The sequence below is a fragment of the Eleutherodactylus coqui genome, chromosome 9 (assembly GCF_035609145.1).
Source record: "Eleutherodactylus coqui strain aEleCoq1 chromosome 9, aEleCoq1.hap1, whole genome shotgun sequence".
Taxonomy (NCBI): Eukaryota; Metazoa; Chordata; class Amphibia; order Anura; family Eleutherodactylidae; genus Eleutherodactylus; species Eleutherodactylus coqui.
The window spans coordinates 161663727-161687880 of NC_089845.1; the positions used below are offsets into that span (position 1 = coordinate 161663727).

Here is a 24154-nt window from a genome sequence, read left to right on the forward strand (position 1 = left end):
CTCTGACATTAAATCTGTCTTCCTTTTTTCTTGCTTCTCATCGAGTCCAGGAGCTCAAGAGGTTCTCATAGACCCAGGTAAGTACACAAATCCTGTACTCCCTATCGCTCCCTGCTGAGTAACCTGCTGTGTACGAGCTGCCAAGTAGAGTGGGGGAAGGGAAGCGGCAACTACTATGGGCAAAAGGGGGTTGTCACTTTTCAGGTCCTCTTAGTCTTTGGTCTGACTTTGAGTATCTTTACTTCACACTAAGTCATTAACCCTTTAAGGGGTATTCCGGGCACAGAATACTAATGTACATCCCCACAATAAGTCATGGTTCCCTGGACTCGCTCTACTCACTTTCTTCACGCCAGAAAAACATCTCCACTTCCTCTGACCTCTTGTCCGTATTTGCTACTTCCTCCCCTGTCCGTAGCCTCCAGCATCCTGTGAGCGGTGCATGATGGGAGGACGTGCTGCGCTCTTTTGCTCGTGTGCAGGTCAGAGCTTCTCTGGCACTGAGGGAGGGAGGTTGGTGCTAGTAAGTTGTAAGACTTGCGCGGTGGGCGGAGCTACAGCGCTGGGGGCTAAACAAGCTCTCTGCATGCTGGGACTTGTAGGTAACAGCTGTGTTTACTGCAGAAGCGATGATAAAGGGGTCCGGAGCGGCAGATAAAAGGCGCAGGTTGCCGCTACGTAGCTGAACCGCCTAGAAATCCGCATATTCAGAGTTTCCATTTTGTGTCCAGAAAACCCCTTTAAGCTCAAGAGCGTATATGTATGCCCTCCGGTTACAGATTTTGTATGGACCGGGTTCAGGAGCCGAATCTTCTACATGGCGCGCAAGCCCTTACACAGCTTTTATAACTTTATAAAGTTGGTGCTTGAAAGCAGCACTGCAAAAAAAAAATAGATTTTCCAAAAGAAAAGTGGAAAAGAAAGTTTATATATATAAAAATATTTTGGTATTGTTGTAATTGCACCAACGTGCAGTAAAAAATGATCGTGTCACTTTGTGCTGCGTGCTTAAAGGGGTTGTCCCACGAAAGCAAGTGGGGTTATACACTTCTGTATGGCCATATTAATGCACTTTGTAATATACATTGTGCATTAAATATGAGCCATACAGAAGTTATACACTTACCCCCCCCCGGTGTTGGCGTCCCCGTCTCCATGGCGCCGACCGAAGCCTTCTTCTCCCTCGATTAGACGCGCTTGCGCAGAAGACCTGTGCGGCGCGGGCACGCCGGAGCAGCCCCATTCAACAGAACAGAAGAGCAGACTGCTACTAATAAAAACCTATATCTCGCCCTGCAAAAAACAAGCCTCATACGGCCGTGACGATGGAAAAATAAAAAAGTTATGGGTTTTTAAAGTGAAGATGAAAATCTCCAAAAAATCATGACATCCTTAAGTACCAAAAGTGTCCGGTTCCCCAACTGGAGCAGTGGCCAAGTGTGCTCACTACTCCTCTATTAACTTCTATAGGACTGCTGGGGGTAGCCTGGTACAGGCACCCTGGACACTCAGGACCCCTGTTCTCATGATAAGAGGGGTCCCAGTGATCAGATCCTTGTCCCCTCTTCTGTGGGATGGCTCCTTGAGCCGTTGTAGCTTCATAACGGGCGCCTCTGGGTGGAGACTACAGACTTCCAGGATCTTCATTCATATTTAAGGGGCTTGTTCTCCTGAGGCCCGCTGGTATTGGTTGGATTACCTGAGCATCAGCGCCAGATCTGCTGGGATCCGGGCCTCCACTAAGCCGCTGGTGATCAGACTTGACACAGTAGGACATAGAGTGGACAACCCCCCTAATGGTTCTTGCAGTTTTTCCCAGAATGTATTTGCCCCCCACCCCGGCGCTCGCACACCCCTACAATACACAGTTTGACATGAGTCTGGATAATCGCCGCCTTTTTGGGCGGGCAGTATTCCTTGCCATGCCCCTTCCCTCTTACCCCGTGCATTATATTATATACATAGACATTCGGCTCGGCAGCAGCGAGTTTATAAGGGTCGAGGAGAAGATGCAGAACTTCCTGGATTCCCCAAGGGGTGCTGGGTAACAAATGTTATTTCTCCCTGTCCCTTTTGTCACGTCTTCACTGACCATATTGGTGGCCCAATGCTGGAGGACCCTGCAATCAGCTGCTATTATAGGGGAGCCGCCTGGTATAGGGCCAACTGGCATCAGTAGGCATCGGCTGAGTGTAGGAGAGCCGCTCTCACCTATAGAAGGGGGTACCAATTGGGAACCCTCCACGTATTACCCCCGTATACCACAGTATGGCCTGGAAGGTACAGCACACCATACATGAACCACAACCCCCAGATTCTAACAGTGCGGGGGTGTTATAAGAGGAGCGGCGGGTATCCGTCACAAGTGTAGCTGTAACTGTCCCGTAGTCGCTAAGCGCCTGAACAACTGCTGTTTGTGCGCCTTCACACGGAGCGATTGTTGTTCGGTTTAGCGATCGCTGAAGGAATTGTTGAGCTGCAATATTGTCCGCCGACTGTTTAGGGGGCAGGAGGTTCTTTGGCGGAAGTTTGAAGTTTTGACCCCTCCCCAAAATATGCTTATTGGTCGCCGCGTCCACTGAACGCACACAAATACGCGTGCGAGTGATCAATCTTTACTGGCGCCCCCTGCTGGTTCCACTGAACAGTTTGGGCTGTGGCAAGCGCAGCCGTAGATCGCAGCAGCGAATGTTCAGGCGAGGATCATTCGCACACAATTGTGTTTTTGGGAACTAATGAGTGGGGTTAAAAAAGGTTCAAAAACGTTGGGAGCCAATCAGTGTTCAGCATGAGACGCACGCCAATGGAGCCCCAAGGGAGCCCCAAAGGAGCGCGCAGCGTCCTAAAAAATTGTTAACAGTTAACTATTTACAGCAGACGATAATTAACTAGCGACTACTTTAGGTGAACTGAAACGACTAGCGAGTAGTGAACCAATATTTGTTTGTCTCCCCCAAGTGGCCGCGTTTACACACAACGGCTGGTAGTTCCATTCGCTCTGTTTAGGGTCCCTTTAAACGGGACTATTGTCGGTCGCTGACAGTCGCCCACCGATGACCGTTCCTATGCTTTCATACAGGAGTAAGGATCGCTCAGCGAATGGAGGCCGAGCGGCCTGGAGAACGTTCCGGATGCCCGCCGCCGCTCATAGATGATTACACGGGCCGATCGTCATCTGATTGTTATGCCTGCAGAAACTGAATGACACACGAATTCTCATTCCTTATTCAGTCTCTGCCGGCATTTACACTGAATGAGGTTCTCGCTGGAATGTGGGAGTCTGAACCATTATTGTTCTTTGTAAAAGGGCCCTTACCATAAAATGGCTGATAACAGGGAACAATAGACTTTTATTGAGAAGTGTATGAAATGGAGATGAGAGAAGATGGTCCATTTAATTGCATTGGTGTTCTCAGGTGCTCTGTCCACTAATGGGATAAACATGGACGCCAGCACAGAGATTGGACGTGCAAAAAACTGCCTGAGCCCCGAAGATATCATAGAGAAGTACAAGGAGGCCATCTCTTACTACGGGAAGGTAAGTGGTCCCAGCGCTTCATGTATGTGAGCACTCTCCTCAATGATGTGCTGCTGGCGAAAGGGTCCTTCTTGGGGGGGTCCCTGGGGATCAGCGAATTAGGTGCTCGTCATGAAGCATTCTACTGCGTTTTCCCGTGAATAAGACCTACCACATTTTTGGGTGGTGGCGCTGAAATATAAGCCCTCCCCCAAAAATAAGCGCCAGCTAGGCTACATGTAAAAAAAGAAAAAACAATACTCACCTAGCAGCCAGCGTTCGGGTCCGTTCAATTAAAGGCTGTGATTGGTTAATCGAGCGCCAGCTCTCATTGGCTGACGTGGCGCTTGATTAACCAATCAGAGCATTAGCTTGCTGCAGGCGGTGTATTCAAGCCCTGCTTCTAGAAAGAACTGCTCTGTTGGCGTGAAGGAGGACAATGCAGCCTGCAGCAGCGACGGAGACCAGCGCGAGGCCTGGAACGCTGGCTGCTAGGTAAGTATTGTAAGACCCACCCCAAAAATAAGATAGTGTCTTATTTTCGCAAAAACGCGGTATAAGGTCATGTCCTGCAGCCCCTGATCGCTGTATACCTTTTATAGAACAGCGCGGGTGCTTCCCTGTACATCCGGCCACCGCAAAATAATAGGAAATTGACCTGCGGTTCAGATTCTAAATCTGCAAGGGGTTGATTTGTGCTGCAGATTTTTGCTGTGGATTTAACCCCTTCAGGTGAGGCTGTGAGATCAGTGGGAAGATCCGCATCATAAATCAGGTTTGGGTGTTGTTCACACGATGGAATTCACCCCCAAAATCCACGTCTAAATCCACTGGTTTCTGACATGATCTGCATGCGGAAATCTGATGCGGAGAATTTGCTTTCTTTATCAAGAAGTGAGATGTCAGAAACCCGATTACCTGCGTCTGAGTTCTGCATGTGGTTCCGTGTCAAAAAGACCCATTTTGAGGTGGATTTCACATGGAATTACCCGCAGATGTGATGTGCGCCGTGCAGTCATTCCCCCGGTATCATCACATGTGGAGGATTCGCTGCCGCTTCTTCACAGCAAACAGATAGGCAGGAAATTGACCCCATTTGTTGCAGATTGAGGTTTGTATCCGCATCCGGTTTCACCGCTTCAATTTATGTAATTGAAGGGGTGAAATTTGCAGCCGATCTGCACCAAAATCTGCGTCAGTGTGGATTTTTCTGCTGCTAGCTGTGATCACACATGTGACTGGATTGTTGCAGTCCAACTATCAGAGATGAGCTGCTAACGAGCCGGCGACCGGCCTGTCCGTCACATGACCACGACACCTCTTCATTCTCTGAATGTAGAAAAAGAAGGTTGTTCACTGACTGCAAGCAGAGAACTTGTAAACTGAGGAGTTGATGCACAAAGAGTTTCAGAAAATCACATAACTGTCATCAGTAGAAATGCAGTCCGAAGTTGGGGGGTTTGGGGTTGATGAACACTAAAAGTAATGGGACATCTGAGCAAGAACCAAAACTAGTATTTAATTCCTTGTGTTAATACTTAGCGGGGCTCCTTTGACCCGAATTACATCAGGTACTTTCTACTAAGGGTTAACAGATGGAAATAATTACTACTGGTGATTTTTGCTCAGATGTCCCATTACTTTTGGTAGGACCGTGTATCTGTGACTTGTGACATCTCTGCTTGGTGGTGCTTTTTATTATCCTCATGTGTTGTTTAGTCCAAGGCGGCCGGAGTGATTGAGCTGGAGGCCTGTGTAAAGGCTGTGCGGGTGCTGGCCATACAGAAGAGGAGCATGGAGGCCTCAGAGTTTCTACAGAATGTGGTCTACATAAATCTGCGACAGGTGAGCTGACGACGCACTTATAGAGCAGATTTAAAGGGTGCGCTGACTTATTAAATTATGTTTAAGGCCTCATGTCCACGGGCGGGTCGGACTCCACCCACGGGAGCCCGCAGCAGGATCCGAGCCTGCCCGCAACCGAGGAGACTTTTTTACCTGTCCGGGCCTTCTGCATACACATCCGAATTTCAATTGCGGATGGGCCGCGGATGAGACGGATTCTATTTATTATCTACACCAAAATGGAGCGTGCTGCGATTTGTTTTCTCACAAATAGCGCAATTGTATTTTATTTCCATTTACCTCCACTTAGACATTTCTGAAAGTCTTTCATTACTTTATCACAACTCATCCCACAAAAACAACAAGTCCTCGGACAGCTACGCCAACTGAAAAATAAACGTTTTGATCAAGTTGTGGGGAGAACCAACAAAAAATGAAAAACAAAAACTGTCCGTGTCCTCAAGGGGTTAAGGCCTCATATCCACGGGGAAAATCAGGCCCGCCGCGGATTCTTCATGCAGAATCCCGCAGCGGGTCCCTCCTTTCCCGCGGACATGAGGCTAAAAAGTAAGCATTACTTACCTGACCGGACGCTGCGGATCTGCCCTCCGTTGTGTCCAGATCTTCTTTCTTTGGCCCGGCGGATGTGCTTGGCACGCCGGCAGCGTGCACTCCATTTTTTTTTTTTTTAACTCCTGCTCTCCCGCACTGCTGCGCCGGATTTCAGCTGTGGGTGTGCCGCGGATCTGGACAGCTTCAATAGAAGCCTGCGGGAGCCGTCCCCACGGGAGACCTGCACTAAAAATGGAACGCACTGCGGGTGTTTTCCCGCACACGCAGTCTGCGCCTGAAGGGAAAATGACATCCGCAGGTATTTAATTATCTACGGGTGTCCAATGCATCCCTACAGGGCGCGGATCACGCGTGCGGGTGACCCGCTGCGGATCTGTCCCCGTGGACATGAGGCCTTAGGGTTGTCTATCATTCCCTAAATAAAATAGTCTTTTGCATCTATCTAAGTAATCTGTGATCTAAACAGTCTGTATTCCAAGATACATTTTACACGCACTGATACATTGTTGCAAAGCATCAGTGGAGCAGAGAGAAGGTTATACCACAGAACTATGTCTAGACGAGGTGCAGTTGTAACAAACCCTCTGCTGTGAGAAGCACTAGGTCTGAACATTTTCTCTCATTCAGTTGCTTATTCTTTGTAGTTTAGTAGTTTTGTTATTGCAGCTGCTGTGATTACATTTGGCCATTAGGTGGCAGTAGAGCTCTATAATTGTGTATATATACACGGCATTAGACCATTTGCTCTTTGAGCTGCTCTCATTTACGTCTACCCTGACGACTGCCCATATGTGGTTTTATGGCGGTCACTAAGGGGGCCGTATTCTGTAGCGCCATGATTTTATGGTGCTGAAAAGTAAACCGCGCATCTGTGTCTTGTATTGACCTGGCGAGAATCTAAAGACCGCCGAGCTCTCAGCTGGTTAACTCATTGTGATGATCAAGTGACCATGACACGATCAGCAGAGACCCCCTCGTTTTGAATGGGTCTCCAGTGTTCTTGGTAACCTGATCAGGGACTGTGGGAACCTACAAGGGACCCCAGGGCTCTTCCCACACTGTGGGACACCTTTAACTACCACCGGTGTTTTACATGCTGCCCTTAGATAAGTGATGTTGCAGTTAGGTGCGTCGAAGGTAATCAGAGGCGCAAGCTTCTTACTACTTTTGGCACATCTTTAGCCTGCCGGGCGCCACCTGATGATGAAATGTGAAAACCTGCCTTAAGTCTCCGCTATAATTTATGCCAGTTTATAGTGAATTTGAAGGCCCGCAGGCGGTTTCACGCCCACTTTTTACAAAATTGTCAGTGGAAAATGCCGAAAAGATCTTAAAAGGGTTCCCCCTATACGTCTTGTGCTGCCGCCAGCTCTTCTTGCTCCTCCTCTTCTCCCGCCCCCACTTTTGCTGCCGCTTCTTCCTCCCTCTTTTTCTGCCGTCGCCGCTGCCTCTTTCCTCATTTTCTGCCGGCGCCACTGCCTCTTCCTCCTACCTCTTTTTCTGCCGTCGCCGCTTCCTCCTCCCTTTTTTTTTCTGCTGTCGCCGCTTCCTCTTCTTCCTTTCTTGTTTTCTGCTGACGCCGCCGCCTCTTCCTCCCTCTTTTTTGCTGACGCCGCCTCTTCCTCCCTCTTTTTTGCTGACGCCGCCTCTTCCTCCCTCTTTTTTGCTGACGCCGCCTCTTCCTCCCTCTTTTTTGCTGACGCCGCCTCTTCCTCCCTCTTTTTTGCTGACGCCGCCTCTTCCTCCCTCTTTTTTGCTGACGCCGCCTCTTCCTCCCTCTTTTTTGCTGACGCCGCCTCTTCCTCCCTCTTTTTTGCTGACGCCGCCTCTTCCTCCCTCTTTTTTGCTGACGCCGCCTCTTCCTCCCTCTTTTTTGCTGACGCCGCCTCTTCCTCCCTCTTTTTTGCTGACGCCGCCTCTTCCTCCCTCTTTTTTGCTGACGCCGCCTCTTCCTCCCTCTTTTTTGCTGCCGACGCCTCTTCCTCCCTCTTTTTTGCTGCCGACGCCTCTTCCTCCCTCTTTTTTGCTGCCGACGCCTCTTCCTCCCTCTTTTTTGCTGCCGACGCCTCTTCCTCCCTCTTTTTTGCTGCCGACGCCTCTTCCTCCCGCTTTTTTGCTGCCGACGCCTCTTCCTCCCGCTTTTTTGCTGCCGACGCCTCTTCCTCCCGCTTTTTTGCTGCCGACGCCTCTTCCTCCCGCTTTTTTTGCTGCCGACGCCTCTTCCTCCCTCTTTTTTTGCTGCCGACGCCTCTTCCTCCCTCTTTTTTGCTGCCGACGGCTCTTCCTCCCTCTTTTTTGCTGCCGACGCCTCTTCCTCCCTCTTTTTTGCTGCCGACGCCTCTTCCTCCCTCTTTTTTGCTGCCGACGCCTCTTCCTCCCTCTTTTTTGCTGCCGACGCCTCTTCCTCCCTCTTTTTTGCTGCCGACGCCTCTTCCTCCCTCTTTTTTGCTGCCGACGCCTCTTCCTCCCTCTTTTTTTGCTGCCGACGCCTCTTCCTCCTCCCTCTTTTTTTGCTGCCGACGCCTCTTCCTCCTCCCTCTTTTTTTGCTGCCGACGCCTCTTCCTCCTCCCTCTTTTTTTGCTGCCGACGCCTCTTCCTCCTCCCTCTTTTTTTGCTGCCGACGCCTCTTCCTCCTCCCTCTTTTTTTGCTGCCGACGCCTCTTCCTCCCTCTTTTTTTGCTGCCGACGCCTCTTCCTCCCTCTTTTTTTGCTGCCGACGCCTCTTCCTCCCTCTTTTTTTGCTGCCGACGCCTCTTCCTCTTTTTTTGCTGCCGACGCCTCTTCCTCCTCCCTCTTTTTTTGCTGCCGACGCCTCTTCCTCCTCCCTCTTTTTTTGCTGCCGACGCCTCTTCCTCCTCCCTCTTTTTTGCTGCCGACGCCTCTTCCTCCTCCCTCTTTTTTGCTGCCGACGCCTCTTCCTCCTCCCTCTTTTTTGCTGCCGACGCCTCTTCCTCCTCCCTCTTTTTTGCTGCCGACGCCTCTTCCTCCTCCCTCTTTTTTGCTGCCGACGCCTCTTCCTCCTCCCTCTTTTTTGCTGCCGACGCCTCTTCCTCCTCCCTCTTTTTTGCTGCCGACGCCTCTTCCTCCTCCCTCTTTTTTGCTGCCGACGCCTCTTCCTCCTCCCTCTTTTTTGCTGCCGACGCCTCTTCCTCCTCCCTCTTTTTTGCTGCCGACGCCTCTTCCTCCTCCCTCTTTTTTGCTGCCGACGCCTCTTCCTCCTCCCTCTTTTTTGCTGCCGACGCCTCTTCCTCCTCCCTCTTTTTTGCTGCCGACGCCTCTTCCTCCTCCCTCTTTTTTGCTGCCGACGCCTCTTCCTCCTCCCTCTTTTTTGCTGCCGACGCCTCTTTCTCCTCAGTCATAATCAAAAAGTAACCCACATAACCATCGGGACAACACTGGTTTGTTGAAGGTTCCAACTAAATTGGTACAAACTTTTTACCAAGTTTCACCAAACAGCAGAAACAAACTTTTAAAAAGTTCACTAAACAGCACTTTTTTAATGAAATCTGCATGAAAACCCATGACATTGCTGCAGTGTATGGGCATGCTTTAAACCTCACTAATATTTCTAATATGTGTTTTCTGTAACCCCCACCCCCCACCCCCTGCTTGTATTTTACTGCAGTGTTGTAGATGTCAGCATCTTGTAATTTGGCGAGATCAGAACATAGCGCTAATTAGCTGCTTTACTTCAGCTGCTGTCAGCAAAATTTAAAGGGGTTTGTTAGGTTTGATTTTCATCACCCATCCATAAAAGTCTGATCGGTGGGGGTCTCGCCACTGAAACCGACACAGAATCGGAAAATGGGGGTCTCGTGCTCCCCTCTTCTCCTCACTGTGGGTTCACTAAATCTCCTACAGTGATGAGGAGACTGAATGGAGCGGCGGTCGGACATGTGCAGTCCTTTCAGTAGGACTGTCGAAGATAGGTGAGCGCTTGTACTTGGCTATTTCCTTCAGCTCCGTTGCAATGAATGAATGGGTGGGTGCAGTGAGGAGGAAAAGGGGACACGGGCCCTCATTCTCAGGACTTATATCATATATCCTATGGACAGGTGATAGAATTCATTCTTGGTGCAACCCTTCTAAGCATCATTTACCACAAGCATCTGCTGTATGAATGTGCAATGTGACCCGGGAGAGCTGCTGCAGTGCAAAGCATGGGGGAGAGCAGGTACATTCTTATCCTGTGATGAGAGGCGGATTTCAGACTGCTTAAGACTCCAGTAGGCAGCGCAGCTCAGCTGGTGCCACCATCATACTTGTGCCCTAATTAAACCCAGTTTTTCTTTGTTTTTGCAGCTTTCGGAGGAGGAGAAGATCCAGCGATACAGCGTTCTCTCTGAGCTTTATGAACTTATCGGCTTCCACCGAAAATCTGCTTTTTTCAAGCGTGTGGCTGCCATGCAGTGCGTGGCCCCCACTATCCCAGAGCCCGGCTGGAAGGCGTGCTACAAGCTGCTCCTAGAGACGTTACCCGGGTACAGCTTATCTCTGGACCCCAAAGATTTCAGCAAAGGTAGAACGCTCATACCTGTTTCCTTATGTATTAAAGCATAACTCCACTTTGGAAGCTCACATTAAGCCTGGGCTCACACAGGGCGGATTTGCTGCGGTTTTGCCGCAGTTTGTCATTGCATATCCGCACTGCGGCAAAACCGCAGGGCTGATTTTTTTCTGCACTGCCGCAGTGCGGAAATGCAGCTGCGGCGCGGTTTTTCAAGACTCAGCATGTCAATTTTTTTTAACTTTTCCGCAGCGCTTTTTTGTCCATAGACCTCTATGGACGCAGCTAAATCTGCACCAAAATACGCTGCAAAAGTAGAAAAGCGCTGCGGAAAAAAACGCTTGCGGATTTTCTGCGCAGATAATATGCAAGAAAATACGCAAGACAAAAATAACCTCTGAAGCCGTTTTGCCGCAGAAGCAGTTCTTCTGTGGCAAAACCGCAACGGAAAAACAGCAGCAAAACCGCAACAAATCCGCCCTGTGTGAACCCAGCCTAATGGGTTAATTCTGCATGTCATGTGCAGCAACTAGTACTCCAGTCACATCCAAAGCTGCATCCAGGGTTCTACTGCAATACACTACAGCTCTGTCAAGATACTGAATGAGCCGAGGACAGAAGTGAGAGGAAAGCTAGAAAACTAGAATTACAGTACAAATGCAGCTTTGGATGTGACTGGAGTATGACCTGGGCTCAGCATTATGAGTGCAGCAGATTATATACCACTTTATTGGCTACTGAGCGATACATATAATATATGCTGTCTGTATATACACTTGTAAACCCACGATTTTCTAAAGCAAGTGGAAATCACAGGTTAATCCAATAGTTAAAAGAGCAAATCGCATTGAAGCTCGTCTGTCCGTGTGAGCGGGATGGGGGGGGGGGGGGGCAATATTCCTTTTTTTTTTTTTTTGCTCCCCTAGAGAACAGAACGCACGGGTCTTGAACGCAATCGCCCGAAAATAGGATATACAGCGATTCTCCCATCACTGCCAGAGAAGAATCTCTTATGTAAATAGGCCCCTTACAAGTGATGGGTTCTATGTCCCTGCGAGGTTTGGGTGTTTCATGGCGCTCAATACAATTGTCAATGTAAATACATCCTAAGGGCCCGAGTGCAAGGATCACCGGGGATGGCAGCCCTTCCTCCCGGTACACTCAGCGGCAGCTGCAGCAGCTCTATAGTGGGGATAGAGACCCTTCTACACAAAGATAGTCTGTCAAATGACAGAGGCCTCAGGTCCACGGGCAAAATTGAATTGTGGAATCCGCGCGGGTCACCCGCAGTTCTATATGCCCGTATACAATCATTGGGCATCCGCAGGTGATTAAATACCTACAGATGTCATTTGTCCCGGCGTGCGGATTACATGCGCAAGGAAAAAACCCTCAGCATGCTCTGTTTTCTGCAGATTCCCGCACGGACAGCTTCCATTGAAGTCCATGGTAGCTGTCCGATCCGCGGCACACCCGGAGCTGACACTGCGGACGTGCTGCGGATTGGCGGGAAAGCAGGAGATTAAAAAAAAAAAACGCACTCCACAGTGCAGAAGAAAAGAAGATCCAGCAAGGACGGAGAAGACCCGCACTGCACCACATCCAGACAGATGGGAAGATATCCATGGCTGCGGCACAGGGGGAATCTGCTGCGGGATTCTGCACTTGAAATCCGCTCGTGCCCGTGGATATGAGGCCTGAAAGACTGAAAGGTTTAGCGATCTATTTGTGTAAAGTGTTAATTGCCGTTAACACTTTATCATCTTCATTTTCATGTAAAAGGACCTCTAGGAGTTGTTTGCAGAGCCCAGCTTGTGTTTAAACACTCCCAGCTGTGCAAACAGCTGCAGACACATTCCATTGTTCTCCTCTTGGCTGCCGGCAGATTGCATTGTTCTCCTCCCGGCTAGTGTATACATGCTGCGGGGAGAACATCCTGCAGTCTATTGAAAGATGAACGAAATACATTCAAATGGAACATATTTGCTCCGTCTTTCAGTGAACCAAAATCTATTGTTGAAATGTCAGCTGCGCGGCGCCCCCTGTGTACATGAAACGATTATCACTCATTATCAGCCTTCTGGGCGAATTTTGAGCGGTAATCGTTGCTTGTAAAAGATCCTTAAGACAACACCTCATATCTCAGCTTCCTAGTGAATGTGACAGGAGGGGGAGAGCTCAGTCGTTTTTTAACCCCTTCACTCCCGAGCCATTTTTCTCTTTTTTTTTTTTTGCCATCCTGCTTTCCAAAGAACTTAGTTTTCAATTGTACCGTATAATACACTGAAAAACGTAAAAAAAAATTTCAAAGTTGGGTGAAATGGAAAAAAAATGTCTACAATTGCCCCGTTTTTAGGAAGATTTTTATTCTTGCTGTGTAGAGGGTGCAGCCTAAATGGCGTGATGGTTGTATTTTGTGGGGCCGTACAGTTATGGCAGCGGGACGTTTATATGGCTTTCTTATACTACTTTGTAAAAAATAAAATAGGTTTTTTTGAAAAAACTACTTTTCTTGCCATCTTGTGAGTCCCACAAATTCTTTTATTTTTCAATCAGTCGGACCGTTTGAAGGCCGTTTTTTGTTTTCTTTGCTATTTTCCCGTCTCCAAAGGATATACAAAAATATATGATCTGGTCCACCACCTTGAATTAGGACCCCCACGACCCCTGACCACCCTGAGGTGGTCGGAAACACAGAGATAGACAAGTACCCTGCGCCATGATAAGTCAGTGGGGATTTCGTAAACATTGTAGCGCGGCGAGTCAAACTGCTTGTGTAACTCAGGAGATGTGGAAATGGCGCGGTTCGCTGTGCTGTTTATATATCTCCCATCGACCTCTATGGGCACTCGGGTAACAGCAGAGCCGCTTCATCCCGGGTGCCTCATGATCAGCGGGGTTATGGTTTCAGCCACTTGGATGGATTTATGGTTCAAAATGTGTTTTTTATTTATATAGAAAATTATGCATTTAACATTAAAGGGGTTGTCCCGCGCCGAAACGGGTTTTTTTTTTTAACCCCCCCCCCCCCGTTCGGCGCGAGACAACCGCGATGCAGGGGTTAAAAAAACAAACCGGAGAGTGCTTACCTGAATCCCGGCGGTCCGGCGTCTTCATACTCACCTGCTGAAGATGGCCGCCGGGGTCTGCTCCCTCCGTGGACCGCAGCTCTTCTGTGCGGTCCATTGCCGATTCCAGCCTCCTGATTGGCTGGAATCGGCACGTGACGGGGCGGAGCTACACGGAGCCGGCATCCTGCACGAGCGATCCTATTCATAAAAGAAGAAGACCCGGACTGCGCAAGCGTGGCTAATTTGGCCATCGGAGGGCGAAAATTAGTCGGCACCATGGAGACGAGGACGCCAGCAACGGAGCAGGTAAGTAAAAAACTTTTGATAACTTCTGTATGGCTCATAATTAATGCACAATGTACATTACAAAGTGCATTAATATGGCCATACAGAAGTGTATAGACCCACTTGCTGCCGCGGGACAACCCCTTTAAATGTCATCAAATATTGCCAAATGATATCACATTCCTATTTTATGTCACTTGGATGCATTTAAGACTAATAGAAAATGTTAACGAAAAAAAAAGTAAAGAAAAAAATGCATATTATGTAAAATGTTTAAAAAGTTATATTTTTACCAAATTACCATCAAAACAGTAAAGAGATTAAAAAAAAATCAGTTTTCAAATAATATATATTAAGATAAGAAAAAGATGCAATATAACAAAAAAGAAAAATATTAAACTGAAGGCAAAAAGGTAAAAAAAACGTTAAAATTCAAAAACAATAAAAAAAAGATCTGTGTTCTACAAAATGTTTTAAATCCGACCAAATAAAAAAAAAAAAAAATCAGTTTTAGTATAAAATACATTTTTAAAAATGAAAGCCTGATGAATTATAAAAGTTGAACAAAAAACGAATGAAAAAAAAGTTAAACAAAGTAGAAAAAGCTAAAACACCCCCTTTTTTTGAAAAATAAAAATATTGATGAAGAGGCGTAGCGGGCGGCTTCTGTGCGTTGTGAGTCGCGCCCGTCCGTGTTGTCAGCCGTCGCCGCGCTCTGTGATCTCACTTAGCAGTGGTTAATGTCCTCCTTTGTCAGCACATGAAAGCCTCGTCTTCGCCGCTTCGCCTCCTTTTTGCAGCACAAGTTGCTGAAGTATAAAAGCTTTTATAAATCTGTGTTTAATATTTTAATTTCATTTCGCGGTCGCCGGCAGCACGGCTTTCAGTGACTGCGGCGCGGCGCCTAATCTGGTTAAGAAGCAAAACAAAAGTGAGGCAAAAGAAAAGAATAGCGAAGTCTTCTCTTGTGTGACTCTGCCTAATGTGAGGGGAGCGCAGCTCCGGAGAAAATTAATTCTGGATTATTGAGGTAGAGAAGCCGGATGGATGTTAAAACTTATTAAGATGTTCAGCACGGTGGAACTGAGCCAAGACGCGGGCCGCTCGGGAGCCGCCGACAAACACAAACTTGGGGAGGAGATTGGGGCGCTTTAGACGGGGTTTTCTTACATTTTGCAGAGTTTAATTGAAATGAAGCTTCATTTATTATCATTTTACATTAACACAATTTATACTCCGCAGTGATGTAGAGAGCCGCTGGCGCTGCACTACACGCCCCAGCTAGGGGGCGCTCACAGCAGCTTTATTGTTTCCCATTGAAGCAGCAAAATAGAAAAAAGCCGTTCGGTTTTACGTCCCATTGGATTCAGTGAGACTTTCTGAGCTTTGCTTTCGCGTAGTTCGTTTCTGTTCGGTCGAATCTACTCTAATGGCAGCTGCCACTAGGGGGAGCTTGTTATATGTTCTCATCTGTATAAATGTATATGCTGTGAGCTCCCCCTAGTGGAGGCTACAGGCAGTGACGAGTTTATTAGTGACTTTTATGGCCATTTTGAAGGTAGAAGTTTCTGATAGTGTTAACGGTGTGACTGCAGGATGGCGGTGTGACTGCAGGATGGCGGTATGATGTGTGCATTGATGATTAACAATTAGTTAATGCCATTTTTTAGAGCCTCCAGTTTACTCCTTTACTATGTTTTTATACCAATGGTTGTAGTCAGAGGACTGACCTTCTGTGTTTCCTTCTCTCTAGGTGCGCACAGAGGATGGGCAGCCGTGCAGATGCGGTTATTGCATGAGCTCGTGTACGCCTCCCGGAGGATGGGTAATCCCGCTCTGTGTGTCCGGCATCTGTCCTTCCTTCTGCAGACCATGTTGGACTTCTTGTCTGACCAGGGTAAGTCTCATTTACTTTGTGCAGAGTTCCGTCTCTGCTGTGCCGAGTACACAGAATGTCCTTTTAATCTGGCATGTTGTGATCTGAAAATCCGACATGGGACAAGAAGTAGTCCTTTGCTGAATTAACCGGATTGTGCTGTTCGGGCTGCTCTGTTCAGTACCTTCAAGAAGACTTTAATCCAGGCAGAAACATTGCCAATGTATTCCCATTATTACTCTATTGGTATTGGTACCCCTATATAAACCTATGTGACGGTCACAGTATATGTACACACCATGTGCCCATGTATACAGGCGAGTCGGCCAGACAGGTGCTCTACTGTTAGCTATTGAAGGTGTATGCACAGCTTTAGTTTTCCCTATTTCAGATGTTTGGACGTTGTTAAGTTAAAGATGACGCTTCCCATATAGTAAATCATCGGAGTAAGCTCTGCGCAGATACACAACAAGCAGGGAATGCTGGGAGATATCCTTTCTGAAGCTTTCAGGATTGTGAATGCAAATCTGCCATCAGTGCCAGCCTTAAGTTGGATGGCATCCGGTGCGGCATTTTTTTTGGCCACTCTCGTAAGAAAAAACTAAAAAGTATCAGCATACCCAGACCAAAAACGATCGAAGAATAAATATTGTGCCAGAACCAAGCTCATAAATAAATACAGTACCAGAACCAAAATTGGTACATGAATACAGCTTCAGAAGCAAGCTCAAAGCATAAATGTTGTTCCAGAACCAAGCTTGTTACATACAACACCAAAACCAAGCTCCTAACACATACTGTACCAGAACTGAGTTCATAACATAACTACAGCACTAGAACCAAGCTTAATACATCACCAGATCCAAGATGATAAAATACTGTAGCAGAGCCAAGCTCATAACATTGATATAGCACTAGGTGCAAGCTCAGTACATAAATACAGCACCAGAATCGCGCTCATAACATAACTACAGCCATTGAACCTCAGTACATAAATGCAGCACCAGAACCAAGCTCATAAAACAGCTGCAGCACCAGAACCAAGCTCATAAAACAGCTGCAGCACCAGAACCAAGCTCATAAAACAGCTGCAGCACCAGAACCAAGCTCATAAAACAGCTGCAGCACCAGAACCAAGCTCATAAAACAGCTGCAGCACCAGAACCAAGCTCATAAAACAGCTGCAGCACCAGAACCAAGCTCATAAAATAGCTGCAGCACCAGAACCAAGCTCATAAAACAGCTACAGCACCAGAGCCAAGCTCATAACATAAATACAGAACTGAGTGATTGTGTTGCAAGAGGGGAGGGGAAAGCCAGGAGGAGGTTGATTCCTGTAAAGGCAGACAGACACTTGAAGATCAGAAAGGTCTTGGTTTCATCTCCGGATCCTCGAGTTGGTTTTGTTTCATAGATTAAGACGTTACAAGTGTGCATGAAATTCCAGAGCTTGTGCTCGCCGCGGCCTCGATTCATTAGTAACGCATGTCTCCGATTCTGAGGGCTCACGCTTGTTCACGCCACCATAAATTAAGTCACCAATTCCTCATGTTAAATTAAAAGGAAAGGAACTACAATTTCACAATTGTAACCTCGTTCATCGCTTCATTCGTGAGGCCAGAACTTGAGGGCAAATCTACGGACCTGTTCTTTCACATGTTTTTCTCCGTTTTCCAATTTTTGGCCAGTTGTGATGGCATCTATATATAAAGGTGAAAGGACGGACGGATGGGCAGGCGGGCCACTAATTCTCCAACTTCCCGATGTCGAATGAACATGAAATATAGCAGGAGCATTCTTTAGGTCCTGAATAGGAAAAATAAAGGGGTCACAACTCGATTATTCAATGCTAATTGCAAAAGTATTGGCACCCCTGTGTAATGTACATAATCTAATTCTCTAACTTGCCCGTGTCGTACAACCATGAGATTTGAAACAAACATTCTTTACGGCCTAAATAGGAAAAGTAAAGGTGTCATAACTTGATCATAGAATGGGAAAGTTGGAAGGGACCTCCAGGGTCATCGGGTCCAACCCCCTGCTCAGTGCAGGATTCACTAAATCATCGCAGACAGATGTCTGTCCCGCCTTTGTTTGAAGATTTCCATTGAAGGAGAACTCTCCACCTCCCGTGGTAACCTGTTCCACTCATTGATCCCCCTCACTGTCTAATATCTAATCTATTTCTCCTGCCTTTTAGTTTCATCCCATTGCTTCTAGTCTTTCCTTGTGCAGATGAGAATAGGGCTGATCCCTCCGCACTGTGACAGCCCTTCAGATATTTGTAGACGGCTATTAAGTCTCCTCTCAGCCTTCTCAACTGCAAACTAAACATTCCCAGATCCGTTAACCTTTCCTCATAGGACATGATTTGCTCACCATCTTGGTAACTCTTCTCTGAACTTGCTCCAGTTTGTCGGTCTTTTTTAAAGTGGGGTGCCCAGAACCTGACACAGTATTCCAGATGAGGTCTGACTAAGGAAGAGTAGAGGGGGATAATGACCTCACGTGATATAGACTCTATGCTTCTGTTATAACGACTAGAATGCTGCCCCCTAAGTACAAGAATATAACTACTATATTACATGATCCCCTTTGAATAACTGGCCTTATTTCTAACACATGGTGCAGGTGGGTGAAGTCTTCTTTGACCTGGCGGACTTTCTTGGACTGCTCTCTTTCTCGCAGGCCACTGAAATATCCTATATAACTGCTCAAGCTTCTGGTCATCCTGAGTTTTATCGTGACTTGGTGTCATACATTCTGCATGACGGTGTGTCTGACCACCGGGGCTGTGATTGGCAGGTTTATGGGGGTTATCTCCACAGTAAGCAGCGGGTCCTGAAATAGTCCTAGAGTCTCCGAGTATCTGAACCATCATTTCCCAGCAGACGCTGCCTCGTGATGTCGCTCATCATACTTTATGGTGCGAAACGCCAGAGAGACAGGATCATCAATCAGCAGACTGGCCCCGGCAGTCCACGGTAATGATAGGATGCTGTACCACTAGCTGGAAGACTCGCCATCGCAACCTGCGGACAATTAACCCCTTCCCACACATCACTTGTCTCCATTCCCCTAGTCGCCTGTTGTAGGCAGCTGCTCTGTGCTCACTTGTAGCATCACATTAGTGGTGAAGTTGTCGCCACTCTGAAAGATCAGTTCACTATTTTCCTGAAATGCTCTGTGCTGTTGGGGACCGTTCTTGTTCCGTGTAGCTCCTTATCTGTTGTTTACCACTTCTATTGTGTTTCCATGCGACATGCCTAATTATTGCGCTGTCTCTCCATATGTATTATTGCGCTGTCTCTCCATATCTATGATTGTAGCTGTCTCTTCATCCATATATATTAATGGGGCTGTTTTTTCATTCATATTGTTATCATTAGCAGGAAGGTTTCCTGTTGCATTGTTTACCTACGGCTGCATCATTATCTCTCGCTTTCTAAGTTATTGGGGCGGTTGCTTTGATCTGTTTGAGGGGATCAGTGGTCCACACTGCTCAGTCTTGTTGCAGAGAGGATGATCAGATTGGTTTGCCATTTTATAAATACTTTTGGTTTCTGCAGTGTGGTGCAGCTGATAGCTGTGACATGAGTTCTATCCTGAAATCCTTGTTCTAGTCCAGTCTTGTCTCGTCTACCCAGTCAGTATCTCTTGCTCCTTGTTTTCTAGTCCTGTCTAGTCTTGGCAGTCAGTGTATCTTGCTTCTTCCTTTTAGTCCCATCTGTTTCCTAGTTTGTTGCTTTGTATAATTTTTCCTAGTTTGTTTCTCTCTTTTTCCGGGTCTTTCCACCATGCCCTTTAGCTTCTTGTCTGGGTCCTAGTGCTCTTTTCTTCTCAGAGTTTTAGACAAGGTCATCAGTAGGCACAACTTAAGGCTGTTCAGGGACAGTGGGGTCTGATGTTGAAGGACAGCGTCAGAGAGAGACGTAAAGAGAGCCAGCGTTGGGGTCAGCCTTTCTCTGCCCATTCTTTGTTTCATACCATGTTTTCCAGTCTCCATCACCAGCTTCATTATGTTCATTATCAGCAGCAGCCGGTTACCATCTACCTTAGTTTTATATTGGTGTTTTCTGTTGTCTCAATATGCGCTTTTATATTAACATATTTTGTGATGTCCGATTGTTACATTATTCTGCCCAACTAAAACTAAAAGAATAGGATTGTAGACACTTCTTGAGTTTGCAAAAATTCCTGAAGTCCCCGGGTGAGGCTGGAGAGTTGTGACGAGGTACCTAAGCCAGCTTCACCCGGTTGACTAAGCCATCAGCTCCTCCAGGACTTATACCTTTATTCTGCCCCAGACCTTGATGCTTTTCCTCCTGGCTTGATAAAGGGCTATACGGTCCGAAATGTTGCTGGGATATACCGTGAACATCTGCAATGAAAGCATTCACAAGTTTTTGCAAAGTCAAGACGTCTGTGCAGTCTCCTTTTTGTTTTGGCTTTGGTTGATGCTGGTGATTGTGATGGAGCAATCTAATGATTTTGCACCACGTGGATAACTACCGGGGTAAGTGCTGCCAATCTGTGCTTTAAGTGGCTGTTGAGCTCCACTGTAAGTCCTAGGAGTGCTGAAATACCGGGAGACACTCCTAGTACCCAGAAAAGACTGCTGACGGAGACGCTGACTTCTGCTGTCTAGCATCCAGCCGGCGTTGCTATACTTGTGTGTCATCAGGACTGTCTCTCCTACTATTGTAGCCGTCTCTCCATATGTACCGTTGGTTCTGTCTCTCCATATATGCTATCGATAGTAAAAAAGTAGGGCCTTATGAACTCCATTTGAGTGAGGTGGCTCTTGCAAAGCCCCAAGTCCTATGGACCAAATAGTCCCAAGTCATCCAGTTAATTGAGAAGAGCAGCAACAAGTAGGTGCAGAAGTATCAATCCATTACCTTTATTCTGAGACACACAGATACGCACAACGTTTCGCCCTGATGTGGGTCTTTGCCGAGATCGGGTCGAAACGTTGTGCATGTCTTTGTGTCGCAGAATAAAGGTAATGGATTGATGCTTCTGCACCCTTTTTGTTGCTGCCCTTTTCTATCTACTCCATATTTGCTATCGACGCTGTTCCTCCATGTACGTAGGATGTCTCTTCTCGTCATCTGACTGTCGGCCCAGTGAGGGTCTCGGGCCTCAGCTGGCGCGGCTGCTGACTGTCAGATTGGTTTCCGGCTTGTGCGGCGCCTGTGCCTGCTGAGCCTGTGTCGGTACCAGCGGGCTGCCGGTTTGTGCAGGTGGACCCCCCATCTCCCGAACACACGGCCTGCTGCTCTCTGGCATGGTGTGTGATTTATTTTTCCCCTCTCCCACTCTTGATTGTTGCTCATGTTGAGCCGCTCGCTGCGTGCCGATAAAACCACTTGGCGGGGCGACGCGGCGCCTCGTTTAACCTCTTCAGCAGATCTTTCATGGAGACAATTGATAGAATCCGCTCACGTCTGCTTCCGCTTCTTTGTTTCCCACCGGAGGAAAAGTTTTATTTGTTTTCAGTCACTCGGCTCAGAACGATCTCACTGCATCCTCATCGGGCGATTTAAAGGGCCGTACCCCCCCAAAACCGTACATCTGCCTCTTGGGAAGCTGAGTGCCAAGAAAAGCTCATGGGCGGTTACATTGAGTTTTACTCTGTGTAACGTTGTATCATGAGACGGTCTGCAACTTTCCAAGATACTTTGTTTCAATACTTCACCATTTTCAAAACCTCTGCTTGCAGTCAGTGAATTCAAATATTCTTGAAACCCCGCAGTCCCAGGGAGTCTGCAGCAGATATTACACTGTGCACTTTAAAGGATCTGCAGCAGAATTCTTCATGCAGGCAGCAAATGTGAAAATGCGCCACATGCACTGAGGTCCGAGATGGCTCTTTCCAGCAGGTGTGAATAGGGTTTTGTAAAATGCCCTGCGCCATTTTTCGGGTATGTCTATACGGGCCAGGTTTGTCATGTGGACCATCCGCACAGAAAATTTGCGGCCTTTTCATAATCTGTTGCGATAATTTACCTGCTGAGCGGATTTTGGATCAATTTTAGTACGGGCTTTTTGATGTGGCATCCGCCTCTTCAGATGAGGGGTCTGAACCAATATCTGCACAACATACTCAGAATCCACAGCACGTGTCACGGATTTTGCGCTGCGGTCATTTCGTAGCTGATCCGCCCCATGTGGGCAGACCCTCAGGCTTTGCTCACACGTTACGGATTTTGCTCAGATTTTGTGAAGATTTTCTATGTGGATAATCTGCAGCTGCTATTGTGGATTTAGTGCAGATTTACTACGGATTTTGGCCTCTACAATAAAGTCTATTGGCCGAAATCCGCAGCGCATCCGGCGCTACCATTAACATGCTGCAGAATTATATTCCGCACCGCATTTCAACAGCAGATTTTTTTCTGCGGCGCGTCGACCAGATTTTGATCTCCTCCGCTTTGCTTCTACTGTAAGTGCAATGTCCGCTTGGATAATCTGCAGCAAATTCGCACCATGCAAACAGCCGTAGGGTACGTCCACACGGCGAATTCTCTGTGGCGAATTCTGCCTCTAAAAATTGTGACTTTCTGCATTGTTTCTGGTGGAGTTCCGCACACGGATTTAGTCCGGCCAATGAGCTGACGCAGAAAATTGCGTGACGTGGAAACACTAGTTGTCATGTTGGAATTCTGCATGTGGCATTTGCCCGTTGGCAGGGCAAAATCTGCATGCAGATCCGCGCCAAAGACCAAAGCAGATTCTGACATGTTTTTTTTCCTTTTTATTTTTCACTGCATTCTCTGAGCAGTATAAATAATGTATTAAAGTCCTTCTACCGGCCGGTGCGATTCTGACAATACCAAATTGAAAGTTTTTTTTCTTTTTCGCAACTTTTTCACAGTTTAAAAAAAAAAAAGTTTCAATTCCCCCCCTTTTGCCATATCTATAATAAAAAAATCTAAATCATTGTAGAAAAATACATATTTGGTATCGCCGCGTCCGTAAATGTCTGATCTATCAAAGTAGCACATTATTTACCCCGCACAGTGAATGTAGTCCGATAAAAAATATTGCGCACAGAAGATGCAGCAGAAAATAATGTAAAATAATAAATGTCTTTGAAAAAAAATACAAGTACTACAACAAAAAAAAACTATATAAGTTTGGTATCGCAGTAATCGTACCGACCCAGAGAATAAAGTGATCATATCATTTTTGTTGCAGTTTGTGCGCCGTAGAAACAAGACGCACCGAAACATGGCGGAATGTCATTTTTTTTTTTTTCATTTTACTCCACTTAGAATCTTGTAAAAGTTTTCCAGTACATTAAATAGCACCATTGAAAAATACAACTCGTCCCGCAAAAAACAACAAGCCCTCATACAGCGACGTCGATGGATAAATAAAGGGGTTATTTATCCATAAGGAGGGGAAAAGGGGAAGGGTCCGTGCCAATAAGGGGTTAAATAATGTACTAACTTCCTTCTCCAGGTCATTACGATGCAGGGATGCCACATGTGTAATTTTGTTTTTAATTTTTTATAAAGTAAAGGGAGATGCGTGTTTTTTATTTTTTTACTTTTTTTATTTTTGTCCCTTTAGGGGATTTCTACAGAGACCCATCAGGACCCCCTGATCACATTCCGGGGGTCCGATGCTCACAGCCCTTTACATGCTGCAGTCGCATAGACCGCAGCATTTAAAGGGTTAATACAGCAGAGATTGGAGGTTTTCTCCATTTTCTGCTGTGTAAGAGCTGGTGCCCAGCTATCCTCTGACAGAGGGAGCCCCCTCCCTCTGTCAGCCCTTTACATGCTGTGGTCGTATAGACCACGGCATGTAAAGGGTTAACACAGCAGAGATCGGAGGTTTTCATTCTCTGCTATGTAAGAGCTGGTGCCTGGTTATCCTCTGACAGCCAAGCACCAACTCTCCCTGCCACAGAGACCATCGGCTGGCTTGTCGGTCTCTATAGCAACCTGTAAACAAAGCAGTGCAGGACTTTGAAAATAGAAGCTGGAGGTTGCCGGCAGATCGGCAATATCTTCCTACTTCTGTTTTTTGCAAAGTCCTGCACTGCTCTGTGTGGGTCTGTACAGGCAGAGCACACTGCCACAGCTTATGGCAATGTGCTCTGCAGATCCCATAGTGAAACATAGCCCGGAAATCTTCCGGGCTATATCGCTATGGGCAGTGGAGCTCGTCCCGGAAAATTTCCGGGCGTGCCACTCAAGGGGTTAAAGGGCTGGTACTGGATCAGAAACTCATGGGTCCTTTTTTCAAAAACAGCGCTATGCCTGTCCACAGGTTGTGTCTGGTATTGCAGCCAGATTCACTTCCATGGAGCTGCAGTCAGACACGACAGCGGGGACGTATTTGGAAGAAAGCTGCTGTGATTCTTTAAAACCCTGGACAGCATCTTAGAGGCTTTCTGGAACCTTCCTTAGAATGACTGATCTCCTTCGTCCTCGGCTTTCATTCTCCGGATATGAGGCTTCCA

General features: G+C 47.0%; 1 protein-coding gene across 1 annotated transcript in view; it reads left to right on the plus strand.

Moving 5' to 3' along the window:
• The window catches only part of TRAPPC9 (trafficking protein particle complex subunit 9), a 508413-nt gene that overhangs the window by 32324 nt on the left and 451935 nt on the right, over window positions 1–24154 (plus strand). The window contains exons 5-9 of the mRNA XM_066578762.1: window positions 51–77; window positions 3417–3538; window positions 5237–5362; window positions 10239–10455; window positions 15553–15696. Of these exons, the coding sequence (XP_066434859.1) occupies window positions 51–77; window positions 3417–3538; window positions 5237–5362; window positions 10239–10455; window positions 15553–15696 (636 nt within the window). The remainder of the gene's footprint in view (window positions 1–50; window positions 78–3416; window positions 3539–5236; window positions 5363–10238; window positions 10456–15552; window positions 15697–24154) is intronic.